We start from the raw sequence: 14,670 nt of genomic DNA, 5'->3' as shown, positions 1-14,670 counted from the left end.
TGATTGGACAGTCATCTCAGGTTTCAAGTGAGCAAGGTTGCCCGACCAGCGTTTAGGGTGGCCATTCGTGCCATTTTCGCAGGACACGTCCTGGCCAGGATTTCTATATTGCCTAAAACATCCAGGTTTTGGCTTTGGTTTTTCTGTTTAAAAACTTAATGATGGTAATGACCACTTGACCAATAACCTGCAGACATTGTACGTAAATCGACCAATCGTGGTGCATGAGAAGGTGGGATCTACAGAGAACGGTCAAAGTGTTGCAAATACGTGTATATTTTATTGTTGGACTGGAAAGCAGCACTAAGCAGACTGATCGATGTATGACATCAAAGTAACGTGAAAGCGATTCAAAAGCACAAGAAGCCATTGGTCTGTGCAGTGCAAACAAAGCCAAAACATGGATATTTTTGGCAATATAGAAATCCTGGCCAGGACGTGTCCTGCGAAAATGGCATGAATGGCCACCCTACCAGCGTTTCCGAAACTGGCTGTGAGTGAATCTCGGTTTCTCTTATCTCTGCCCGTCATTGCGGCACGCAGTGGAGACATCAGCAATTTGGCACTCCAAAGGCAGTCAATCAGTCCAGCCGATACAAACAACGCAATTTCTGGGACCAGTACCTAAACCGGGGCCTAAAAAGGGGCCACTCTCTTACGAGAGGGTTCTGGGGAACAGCCCAATTTTGCAGTGCAAAAGCAGGGGTGTTGCCAGATTGTGTTAAAAGTCACAAGCTGTCTGAGCGGGCGCAAGGCGACAGAGTAATGGAGGGCTGAGGACACTGCGGTTGAGTGTTTGGCGGCGCCGGAGAGGTTGATCGAGCCATTGGTTTCCACCTGAATGGCTTCAATTCACCCAGGTGAACCAAATGTGATAAAACCCATCCACTTATTATAAGCCACAGAATATTAGATATTCCCCCGGATATATTTTAAGTGTTTGGCCCATCTCTTCTCCAAGCCACTCCATATTCCTAGGTTTCCTACCCCGATAGCCCCACTCACCTCTTGGCCATATCTTAAAACCTAGCAGTAGGCTTAGGCCTCCTTATTCTCACTAACACATTGTGTTACTATTGTTTTATCTCATTTCAAGTGTTGTGTTTCACTTTGATCTTTGATCTATCGTCTGTTCTGCTGTGATGTGTTTCTTTCATTTCACATAGAGACAGTAACCTGTGAGAGCCACCAAAGAAGCTAAATAGTAGAGCGACAACCAGCAGCCGGTTTCATCACGCGACCTGTTAGACTACTGCCTGTCAAACCTCCATTTCAGGTCCTTCGTTGACCCAAGTTAATTGGCTACTGAACTGTCTGACTGTTTGCATCAGCTAGCCCCAAAATTCTCATAAACGGCACAGCCCATATGAGTATAGCTCGTTAACCATAGAACGAACTTGCATTGGTCTTTTTGTGTGTGTGCTGTGTTTCTCTCACCTACAGTGAGCCAGGATGTTCTGGTCATCCAGTCCAGCAGTCCATGGGGGCCACCTCTTGACATGGTTGAAAGCAGTGACGACCCCCTTCCTGCCCAAGGAAGCCAGTAACCTGCAGCACCTAAACCAAGAGAAACTAGACACCGAGCTAGATGAACTGATGGCACACGATCCAACCCAAAGCGACCATTACAAAGAACTCGCCAGGATCCTCGGAAGCCTAATTCACATTCTCGTCACCCAGGCACGGCTCAGCGAACGGAGCAAAATCGGCCTTGAACAGCAAGCAGCAACGCTTAAGCTTCAAGCGGAGGAGGCCTTGGAAGGACCAGGCCCGAACCCAGAGTCGCCTTGATCAGCTCCTCCTTGAGACCCAGAAACAGCGCGAGAAAGAGGACGACACAGATCCAGAGCTACAGAAAGAAGTAGAAAGACTCCACAATGCCCTGCAAGATCTTCGCCTCGACACAGACCAAAGGGGGCCTTTTCCAGAGAACGCATGCCACTAAACCCTGCACGGCCCCCTGAGTACTTGACACGCTACCCAAAAACATCCCTACTTTCCATCCCGATCCTGCAGGAGGTCATGATGTCACACTTATTTACAAGACATTGACTTTCACTTGCAAACTGTTGCCAACGTGACAGCTTTGGACAAATTGTACCTATTAAAAATCACGCCCAGCCGTGATGTGCATAGTTTTCTGGATCGTCAACCACAGACTGTCATAGTGGACTACCAGCAACTGCGAAAAGCTTTGATTCTTGAATTCTCTTATCCAGACTCGTTAACGCTATGTACCTCAAACAGGGCCGACTTGAAAACCCACAGACTTTCTACAGTCAACTATAAAAAGCCTATTTCGGAGCATGCAACGAACCAGGTATGGAACAGGATGTCAACTTTGAAACTCTATTCCTCCGAAACCTACATGCCAGTTGGAGTTTTCACCTCAGAGACCCAGCGTGTCCGTGTAGCATCTCTACACAGGAGTTACAGGACTTAACCCATAAAGCTTACACCAAGCAAAAGACTATTTTTGAAAAGACTAAAAAAAACCACAATCTACCCAGTCTCTGAGCACATCTCGGAAGTGACCCTAGAGGGCGCCCCACAACACCACAGTCACAGACCTTTTCACAGAGAGTCAAGACCATTAAAAGCCAGCAGAGGGCAACACAATCGTGGTGGTGCTCGTCCAAAGCACCAGAGTGAACGCTCTAAAAGATTCTGGGACCGGAGACCCAAAAAGAGCCGATCCCCACCGTCCAGGACACAAAGCCCTGACAGCCGGCAGTGGAACCACTCACGACATGACCCTGGTGAGCTCAATCCTGAGCCCACATCAGAAAAACACATGACAGCCACGTCTGAGACAGCCGAGATACTGAGGGTGCTGAAAGAGCCTTTTTACATGAAAACTTGCAAGGACGACAAGAAAGACAAACCAAACATCTTATGTCTAAGCCTAAGAACTGAAACCAACACCCTGTCTAACTGCCATCTGACTGAGCCAAGCACCCCGAACACTGCTCGTCATCCACAGACCACAGAGCTAACTGTCACATCACAAGGTGACAGCATCACCCAAGCTCCACAGCTGACATCTGCACACGCTGAATGAGACAGCACAGTTCCTCACACCAGGTACCACAATCCCAAGGTAACAGAAAATGCTGTTTTGGCTACCTGCCTTCGCAGTGAGCTACACGATACCGGTCCTAACCACCCATCGATCATCACACCTGCCCCGATGCCAACATTCCTGGGCAACCTTGTTGAAAAGGGGGTGGGCTGAAAATTCCACCTGAACATCACGTTAGGAAAAGGAGTGAGCATGGAAGACCTGATCGACACAGGATCAGACCGTACAGTGATCTCATCTCACCTTTTCAAAAGACTCCAATTTAAAACTAAGAGACAAGATCGAACTCTTACACCTCAAACTTGTGAATTGAATGTACAGTCATACAGCCAGAATGACATCCGGTTTGACCAGGTAGCTTCCATTCACCTGACAATCGGTCCGATGAGTCTAGTACATCCTATTTATGGCTCACCAATGGACACTTATACATCTCTCATCGGAAAAGACCTGCTAGACCACTTTGACCCTTTACTGAACTTCAAACAGCTAAAAGTCTGGGCTCAAGTGCGAGAAACTCTTCCCCTCCAGCCACACAGGTCGCCAGAGCCAGACTGTCAGGTCACAGAGGTCTTGGGAACTCCCACAGAGCCAGACTGCCAGGTCACAGAGGTCATGGGAACTCCCACAGAGCCAGACTGCCAGGTCACAGAGCTCACAGGAACCCCAGCAGCCAGCCATGGGTACACAGCCTTAACGACAAACCAAGGCTTAAGTTTGTTCCTCTGCACCTTAGTCAAAGAACAGGGAACGGTGGTACCAGCTTACACCAAAGGGGTCGCTGTTCGACTCAACATGCCATGTGGTCAAACCTAAAACCACACGCTGGGTTTCTTCCAACCCTCACCTGAATGTGTGGAACTCGGACTCACACTTAAAGCCACACCCCTCACTGAAGTGTCATCTCATGTAATCTACATCCTTTTCAACAACTGCATGGCAATTGACATCAACATTCCCAAGGCCTACCGGCTGGGATGGCTAGTGAGCCATGATTTTAATGACTTTGAACTAGTAATACCTGTCATTGGGCCCATTCCACCTGCACTGAAACCCGAAGGGAGTACAGACAACACATTGTTCAATGCACCCTTCAAGTTCGTCGCCATCACATCTGTCGGTGACCAAAGACCAGGTGTTCAGAATGGATCTTACAGAGGACCAACACCTCGCAGTATACACAGTCTCCCACCAGAATGTCAGTGAGACTGATGAAGCTGCTACACCTCTCAATACCAAACTGACTGATGACACACCGACGGAGGAGCCTTACACAGGTTTTCAATCTCAAGTGCAGCACATTCTACAAGACGCTAATGCATTTCAGAGTGATACAAATCGCCAAGGACTCAGACAAGTTCTTTATAAGTTCAAAGAATCCTGTGTCAAAGACTTTTTAGACTGGTCTTACCAACCTCCACACTGTGCGCATCCCTATGCAACAATGATTCTCCTGCCACTTTTGTCAAACAGTACAAGATAACCATCGCCTCACACGAACCAGTGCAGGAGATCATCGAATCTATGCTTGAGAAAGGTGTCATCCGTCCATGCAACAGCACCTACTCACCCCCCATCTGGCCTGTCCTCAAACCTAACTGCGAGTGGCGACCCACCATTGACTACAGGAAACTGAATCAACAGGTGCCACTGTCACGACGGCCCAGGACCCAGCTAGAACAAGAAATACCTCGTATCAGAGGAGCCACAATCTTCCCTACACTTGATGTGGCCTCTGGATTCTGGACCATTTCGGTGCACCCAGAAAACCAACACAAGCTGGCATTCACATTTGGCAACCGACAGTTCATCTTCAACAGGTGTCCGTTCGACTACGCCAACTCACCCGCTGAATTAAACATCTGTTTGAACAAAGCCTGTACAGACTCTAACTATGCTAGACTCAGTTTCATGTGCCATCTTCCAAACAGGAAACAGGATGGTTTCAAAACTGCAATCAACAAGCCAGTCAAACACCAAAACCTGTTCCAGCAATGTGATAACATCACAAAAACACACATTGTGACTGTGTACTGTAAGAAGGTAAAAGGACACTTGAAGCTACCAGGTCTAGACAAGGACTTAAAAGATCAAACACCCTAGCCATAATGCTTCTGACACCTCCATAAAGACTTGATACATGATACTGCATGACACAAAGCACAAGATGCGTGCACAGAACAACATTGTGGGTTGTGCACCGTCTGACATCACAATGCCAGGGCTTGTAATGCCACGGAGCAAAAGGGGGAAAATGCCAATGTATTCCAATGACGCATCATGTGCTGCACAAAGCAGCACCAGAGCCACTGACGAGACACTGAAGCAAGCGTCATGCCAGCGACAAGATGTGGCAAAACATGGGCCAAGGTGAGCTAAACCAAGTGGCCGCCCACGTAGTAAAGAGACTGCCCTGTCCAACCGAAGACAAGTCTCGCTTGTTTCTTCTCTCTCTCTCCCTGTTATTTGTACCAGGATGCTGCTGTGGTTTGCCATGCTGTGCTGTCAGCCAACCAGAGGACAGCTGCCACCGAGAGAACAACTGAGACTCCTGATCACCGACTACAGAGCACACTACCTCAGCTCCGTAGCCCAATACAGCTGGACAGGTGCCGATGGACAGAGGACTCCCTAACTCACACTGAGGCCGATGTCAAACACATGTTCAGCCAACGTGTGAAAGTGACTGTTACACAAGTGGAATTAGGTGGACACAACCACCGCTCCAAATGGTTCCCGGGAGCTTTGCTCAGAGCCGCCAGAACTCTGTTCAACTTTGGTTTGTCCAGTGTCAATGCAGCAAACCAGGTAGTGAACTCCATGAAACCGCTGTTTACTGTCTTCCAGAATGAATTTGCCCAGACTCAGCTGTTTACAGCATTAACGACAGACATGCTGTGGGAGGTTAGCTCCTCCAATGACAGCCTAACCACGGGTAGAACCCCATCATACATGATACCCTTAAGCCTTGTGCTAACTGTGCTGGCTTACGCCATCACCACACCAGCTGACCTGCTACAAATACACCTGGCCTACTCTCTGGATAACGCCATCCTACTGCACATCAATCCCAAACAGAGGGAAGTGGATGTGCTCCGGAACCAACCCATCAGCGAGTCAAGCCAAGTCTACAGACTTAAAGACATTGTCAATGTTAGGTTGTGGAAAAGCAACACCCACACCAAGACACACATTCCAGATGTGGTGGCCTACCACAACAGCGACACACAGCTGTACCTGGCCCCTGCACATGTGTACTTTGACCAAAGACATTCATTATCTCTGCCTTAGCAAATCCTTCCTCAGAGACAACGCTGAAGGAATTTTACAACATCTTCCAACATAATTCACCATTTGGGCGCTGCGATGTCGGCAACCTCCTATGGGGGGGGGGGGGGGGGGGGGGGTTACATTTATTTTGCTTTCGAGAGAGTCCAGAGATACCCGCGTGAGCCTTAAAGGAGAAATGAAACACACATTCCACAACACACATACACACACACACACACACACACCAATACACGAGCATTTCTGGCTCGCACATGAACCCTTTTGCGTAAACTACCTCTAAAATGTATTAAATGTATCTCTTTCTGTGGTTAGATGTCTTCCCATGTCAAATTGGAGTATCTGCAATTTTATCGTGTGTTAATCAAACTTTTAATGTGTGTAATTCTGCATATGAATGAAACTATATGTTCCTCTACCTTTACATGTCATTTTTGGTATGGGAACAGCTCCAGTCAAGACTGCAAAGCCCTGCAGATCTTAGGGTCTGCTCTACCCTCTATACATGACATCTACCTCAAAGACTGCAAAAACACAGCTGTTAAAATCATCAAGGACTCCATCCCAGTAAATATCTTTTCACTTTGCTGCCATCTGGTAAGCGCTTCTGTAGCCTGATGGCAAAAACTGAGAAACGTAGGAGGAATTTCTCCTAAACTCAAAACCAGCCTCTTAACATCCATTTTTCTCCACTTAATATTCACTTAATCAGTAAGATATTCATCATTCTCTACCTCACATTGACATACTGACAGTGTCACTACCTGTTTGCACATTCGTTTTGCACATTCCTGTGTATCTTAATATTAAAGACTATAGTATAATGCACATATGCACATTTGCCTCTTGTACAATCCTGCCTATCTTAATCGAGCACAGCGATAGTTCAGTCAGGCCACGGAGGCATAGGCTGTGACCAGCTGATGCGGTCAGCTGTCAAATAGCTCTAATCACTACCATTCTCCAATTAGACATGGGGAAACATATACGTGGCACTACTGCTCGGAAAGTATGCTCAAATGGCTCGCAACCCTCCCTCCCTCCCTCCCCATTATAATCATGAGCTTAAGCATGAGCACTGAGGTCCACTGAGAGACACTCATCCTCACAACCAAGCTACAGGATAGACGTCCCTCTGCCACATCTACACGATTACCACTGTTTGCTTTTAAAATCTTTTTTGGAAAGATTAGCTCTGAGAAAGCCAGCTGCATCAGAGCCCTCTGTCCCTTTGTAACCAGTCGAACGTTATTTCTCCTGCTCATATCTTCAATGTCGGTCATTTCTTTGGTCAGTTGTTTGTGAATGTCCTCCTATCCTCACACGCAGCTGCTTGAACAGAATCAATCTAGTCACATGTCTGCATTTAGCTCTTTTACAGAAATGCTGGTTGTTTGTATATCCAAATGTAGATCACAAAGTTCTAGGGTCAGTACAGAGTCTATTGCTTCTCTTACAGTCAAAGCCACAAACAAATCGAGTGTACTTTGTTGCTCTTTGGTAGCAGTGTCGAGATCCTCTCTGCAGATGGTGGAATCATTTAATTTGTTTTCTTTTTTTGGATCAACTTTTTTTTTTTACTTTAAAAAAACCATCCACTCAAACGAACAATCAAACTGGGAAGGGGAGCAACAGACATATTATCAATAATTTACAATCTAAAAGAGAGAGAGAGAGATAAAGGAAATTCATTTATATAGTTCAAAATATCAGAAGAAAACTTTGCCATGCATCAATAGTCCAAGGTTTTGCTCCGTTAATTCAATCCATTGTACATTCACAGGCCACTATCCCGAGGAGGCTATGATGTAACAGAAACTATGGACTCTCTCTTTTCTAGCACTTTAAATACAGTTGCTTCTTTACACTTAAGGAAGGTTAAGGAAACCAGTATGACACCATGCTATAATGAGCATACTCGCACACTAAAGAGAGCAGCCCGAAAAATGGAGCGCAGCTGGAGGAAAACAGAACTAGAGGTATTTCGTATTGCTTGGCGGGAAAGTAACCTATCCTACAGAAAAGCATTAAAAACTGCTAGATCCGATTACTTTTCTTCTCTTTTAGAAGAAAACAAACATAACCCCAGGTATTTATTCAATACAGTGGCTAAATTAACAAAAAATAAAGCCTCAACAAGTGTTGACATTTCCCAACATCACAGCTGTAATGACTTTATGAACTACTTTACTTCTAAAATCGATACTATTAGAGATAAAATTGCAACCATTCAGCCGTCAGCTACAGTATCGCATCAGACAGTGCACTATAGACCCCCTGAGGCACAGTTCCACTCATTCTCTACTATAGGAGAGGAAGAATTGTATAAACTTGTTAAATCATCTAAACCAGCAACATGTATGTTAGACCCTATGCCATCTAAGCTCCTAAAAGAGGTGCTTCCAGAAGTCATAGATTCTTTTCTAACTATTATTAATTCCTCATTGTCATTAGGATATGTCCCCAAAACCTTCAAACTGGCTGTTATTAAGCCTCTCATCAAAAAACCACAACTTGACCCCAAAGAACTAGTTAATTATAGACCAATCTCGAATCTCCCTTTTCTGTCCAAGATACTAACGATAAAGATAGATAAAGGTGGTATCCTCACAATTATATTCCTTCCTAGAGAAAAATGGTATATGTGAGGATTTCCAGTCAGGATTAAGACCGTATCATAGTACTGAGACTGCTCTCCTTAGAGTTACAAATGATCTGCTCTTATCATCTGATCGTTGTTGTATCTCTCTATTAGTTCTATTGGATCTTAGTGCTGCGTTTGACACAATTGACCACAACATTCTTTTGCATAGACTTGAACACTTTGTTGGCATTAATGGAAGTGCATTAGCATGGTTTAAATCATACTTATATGACCGCCATCAGTTCGTAGCAGTGAATGAAGATGTATCATATCAATCACAAGTGCAGTATGGAGTACCTCAAGGCTCAGTACTAGGGCCGCTACTCTTCACGCTTTATATGTTACCCTTGGGAGATATCATCAGGAAACATGGTGTTAGCTTTCACTGTTATGCTGATGATACTCAGCTCTATATTTCTTCGCGGCCCGGTGAAACACACCAATTTGAAAAACTATTGGAATGCATAGTCGATAGTCGATATAAAAAACTGGATGACGAGTAATTTCTTACTGCTAAATTCTGAAAAAACAGAGGTGGTAATTATAGGACCTAAAAACTCTGCTTGTAATAACCTAGAACACTGTCTAAGACTTGATGGTTGCTCTGTCTATTCTTTGTCATAAGTTAGGAACCTAGGTGTGCTATTTGATCGCAATCTTTCCTTAGAAAGCCACGTTTCTAGCATTTGTAAAACTGCATTTTTCCATCTCAAAAATATATCTAAATTACGGCCTATGCTCTCAATATCAAATGCAGAAATGTTAATCTATGCATTTATGACCTCAAGGTTAGATTATTGTAATGCTTTATTGGGTGGTTGTCCTGCACGCTTAGTAAACAAACTACAGCTAGTCCAAAATGCAGCAGCAAGAGTTCTTACTAGAACCAGGAAGTATGACCATATTCCTGTCAACACTGCACTGGCTCCCTATCAAACATCGTATAGATTTTAAAATATTGCTTATTACTTATAAAGCCCTGAATGGTTTAGCACCTCAGTATTTGAATGAGCTCCTTTTACATTATAATCCTCTACGTCCACTACGTTCTCAAAACTCAGGCAATTTGATAATACCTAGAATATCAAAATCAACTGCGGGCGGCAGATCCTTTTCCTATTTGGCACCTAAACTCTGGAATAACCTACCTAAAATTGTTCGGGAGGCAGACACACTCTTGCAGTTTAAATTTAGATTAAAGACCCATCTCTTTAACCTGGTTTACACATAACATACTAATATGCTTTTAATATCCAAATCCGTTAAAGGATTTTTAGGCTGCATTAATTAGGTAAACCGGAACCGGCAACACTCCCAATAACACCCGATGTACTTGCTACATCATTAGAAGAATGGCGTCTACGCTAATATTTGTCTTATTCCGAAGTCACCGTAGCCACCAGATCCAGTCTGTATCCAGATCAGAGGGTCACTGCAGTCACCTGGATCCAGTACGTATCCAGACCAGATGGTGGATCAGCACCTAGAAAGGACCTCTATATCCCTGAAAGACAGCGGAGACCAGGACAACTAGAGCCCCGGATACAGATCCCCTGTAAAGACCTTGTCTCAGAGGACCACAAGGACAAGACCACAGGAAACAGATGATTCTTCTGCACAATCTGACTTTGCTGCAGCCTGGGATTGATCTGCTGGTTTCGTCTGGTCAGAGGAGAACTGGCCCCCCAACTGAGCCTGGTTTCTCCCAAGGTTTTTTTCTCCATTCTGTCACCGATGGAGTTTCGGTTCCTTGCCACCGTTGCCTCTGGCTTGCTTAGTTGGGGTCACTTCATCTACAGCGATATCGTTGACTTGATTGTAAATAAATGCACAGACACTATTTAACTGAACAGAGATGACATCACTGAATTCAATGATGAACTGCCTTTAACTTTCATTTTTCATTATTGACACACTGTTTTCCTAATGAATGTTGTTCAGTTGCTTTGACGCAATGTATTTTGTTTAAAGCGCTATATAAATAAAGGTGACTTGACTTGACAAAATGTTTTTGTACACATGTTCGGAGTAAACCAGCTTTGAATTACTGTCTTCATAACTGTGACAGGGGGAAATAGTCAGGAGATATTTGAATTATTTACTAATAAACTAGTGTTTTCTGAGTCTGTGTCGCAAGGATGAAGTTGCCGATCCTGACTCGCCATCTCATTAGACGCTCATTAGAACAAGAGTTTTTGTTTTCAATTTGTTTTATTTCCTTAAGTATTCATTTAATGCTTTCTATAGATATATTTATCATGTCTGTGAGGCATGTTTTCATTGAGTTTCGGTTAATTTTTATACTCCTGTTAAAGATGGCACAACAGAAAACACAACATTTTGTGTATATTGTGAGTGCACACAAATAAAAGTAAACCCTTTGCAGTTACGGATGATGTATTACTCTTACCTTTATGAGCAAAAATGATGGCGTATCCACTGAAAAAAATACAAGTGATCCCGCTGGCGTCTCCATGTCAAGAAGTGTCTCGGCACAAACTATTGGATATAGCGCACATGTATCTACAGATTTAACGTTTAAACATTGTTATATGCTTGAAATGTTTTATATCTATAGATTTTATTGTAGGCAAGTCGTGATGATTTGAGAAGGCTAAATTGATCAAACATAGGTTCACTGTGTGTTGCTGGTCGCTTGGTGGTTGCTTAAAAAAAAAAAAAAAACATTCTATTTAATGACCAGCTAGTTTAGGAAACAGGTGTGGCTCCAGAAAATAACATCAAATTATCTTAAATGTGAGATGCAAGGAATACTCCCCACCCATTTTTGATCCACTGACATCAAGTTCTGGTGCAGACGTATTGGGTGATATATGCATACTCCACAGGGTGAAAGTCTATAAAACTAGCAGACAGCCAGGTATCATTTGCAGTAAAACTTACACATCATCTTAATCCAACTGAACATCTTAGATGTGACCTTTATCGTAATGTTCTTCAGATGGATTTTTTTTTTCTATAAATTCTATAAACCTTTTCCTATTTATTGAATTTCTCGGGAGTTGTTTACCATCCTTTTGCAAACAATTTGCAATTTGCACAATTGCATGTGCTGCATTTAACAAATCTGCTGTGGGGAAACCTTGTGGATTTTAGAATTTGCTCACTCATACAAAGATCTTCTCAAAGCAAAGAACGAGAATTTAAAAACATTTTTAATGGAGAATCTGACATACAACAGCTTTTTTTTGGAATTAGAAGGATTAAAGGTGTCGGAGGAGGCCATGTATCCTGCTTTTTTATTCTTCCTTCTTTTCTATGTAATAATTATGGTGTCCAACATTGGAATATTCATTCTCATAATAGGACACAGAAGCCTACATGAGCCAATGTACATGCTATTCTGCAACTTGCCATTGAATGACATCCTTGGCAATTCCATCATGATTCCTCGGCTGCTCATGGACATTATAAAGCGACCATCTGAGCGCTACATCAGTTATGTTGAGTGTGTTGTACAAGCTTTTTCTACACACACGTATGGCACAACCTCCCATACTATACTAATAATCATGGCTTTTGACAGATATGTGGCCATATGCCATCCACTCCGGTACCAAACCATATTGACACAAAAAATGGTCATCACACTGTCAACTTTAGCTTGGGGTGTAGCGTTACTTTTCATTAGCATCTTGATAGGCCTTACTCTAAGGCTCAACCGTTGTAGAACTTTCATATCAAATCCTTTTTGTGATAATGCATCTTTGTTTAAATTATCTTGTGAGGATGTGACTGTCAATAACTTGTATGGGCTGATATACACAGTACTGCTGTTTGGTTCTTCTATGGGAAGTATAGCGATTACATACATTAAAATAGTCACTGTTTGCTTAATAACTAAGAGTAAAACTTTAAACAGCCGTGCATTGAAAACCTGCAGCACTCACTTGGCTCTCTACTTGATTATGCTCATCAGTGGGTTTATTGTTATAGTGCTACATCGCTTTCCTGCCTATTCAGATTACAGGAAACTGTCTTCTCTGCTGTTTCATATTATTCCAAGCATTTTGAATCCGATCATTTATGGGCTGCAGTGCACTGAGATTAGACAGGTCCTGATTCAGGTGGTGCAGTTAAAAAAAAAAGTAGGGCCATGAAAGATATTTTAAATTACATAACATTTATGCATTTGATAGATACCTTTAATCCATAATGACTTACATTGCGCTGCAGTCAACGTAGACATTTATCAGTTGTTGCTTTCCCCAGGAACTGAACCCATTTTTTTGGTGATTCTCTACTGTTTGAACTACAGGAAAGATTATTAAAATGCTGTAATATATGAAAATACTCTGTTTTATATTCATTCCAAAATAGTTATGTATTAATGTTAAATAAAGGGTCTAAAACAGTTCTATATTAATATTAAAATTGCAGATAGATCCTCGCATCAACTTCTTTTCGGCCAGAGGAGAACAAACCACCTGTCTCACACTGGTTTCTCCAAAGGTTTATTTTTTTTCCTCCATTTCTGTAACCTGATGGATTTTAGGTTCATTGCTATTTTAACATTTGGCTTGATTAGATACTTTTAAAGGACACTTAATATTCAGTAATTATTGCATTATCAATTTGACTGTACTGACATAATTGGATGAGAACAAAACCTGAAATTACTTGAGCTGGATCATAACACTAATGTCTTTTGTAGAGCTGCTTTATAGCTGAATCAACTCCTTTCCTAACTTACTAATTTTGTAACAGACATAACAAAACTGAATTGATTTGAGCTGAATTAATGACACTATTGTCTTTGAATTTGTCTCATACTGTATATGATTCAGGATTGTTGATTGTATTATTTTGCTGTTTAATACCGTGAAGCTACTTTGACACAATCTGTATTCTACAGAGCATTATAAATAAATGTGACTTGACTTTTTGTCAATGTTACAACAGCTCTGTTTGTTAGATTGTCCTTTGATTTGTGATTTTGTTTTCTTGCAAGATATAAACATTATTTATCCCCTCAGAGACAACAGAACTCTCCAAGTATCAATGTTCCAGTTATTAGTCTAAACTGTTTGTATTTCAAATGTCCCAGATAATTAATCCGATTGCTGAGGCCTATACAAATTTCAGTGTCTGGTCTGTGTTTCCCTGGGTGTCCACTAGTGGCCTCACTTCCCCATAGTTACCCCACTGCAGGTACTACATTTCCCACAAAGCTTTGTCCCTTCATCATTGTTAAATGCACACCTGTTTATTGCACTCAACTGTCTCCACTTTCATCGTTTTCACCTGTCTATATAAACCGGTCTGTCTCTATCTGTTTCATGGAGTCCTTGTTTTCCGTCACCAGGCTTTCTCGTGTTCCCTGTTTTTCATGTTTCTTGTTTTTGGACTGATTTTGTTGTTATGACCTCTTGCCTGTTTTTGCATGTGATTTTGGATTCCCCATTAAATACTGCGATTGGATCTCTCGTTTTATGTGTGCGTTCGTAACAGAAGGACTCCATCAATGCCCAGATCCAGCAGTGTGGGATTTCACACAGCCAGCATGGAGGAGCGGAGGGGGAGGTTCCTAAATTTGATTACCCTCTGTCAAGAGGGGAGTGAGGTGGGTGGTTTGGCACAAAGATTCTGGACCATGGCAGTAGGAATGGGATACAATGATGATGCAATTAAAGAT

At 42.8% G+C, this 14,670-nt stretch overlaps 1 protein-coding gene across 1 annotated transcript; it reads left to right on the top strand.

The window, feature by feature from the left end:
* Positions 1-12,193: 12,193 nt before the first annotated feature.
* Positions 12,194-13,135, top strand: LOC132130525 (olfactory receptor 8G17). Its single transcript, XM_059542249.1, has one exon. It carries the CDS (start codon positions 12,194-12,196, stop codon positions 13,133-13,135), a length of 942 nt encoding a protein of 313 aa, XP_059398232.1.
* Positions 13,136-14,670: the final 1,535 nt, after the last annotated feature.

The sequence above is a fragment of the Carassius carassius genome, chromosome 47 (genome assembly GCF_963082965.1).
Source record: "Carassius carassius chromosome 47, fCarCar2.1, whole genome shotgun sequence".
NCBI classification, from domain to species: Eukaryota; Metazoa; Chordata; class Actinopteri; order Cypriniformes; family Cyprinidae; genus Carassius; species Carassius carassius.
The sequence above is the reverse complement of the archived record's forward strand: the minus strand, read 5'-3'. Positions and strand labels throughout refer to the sequence as shown.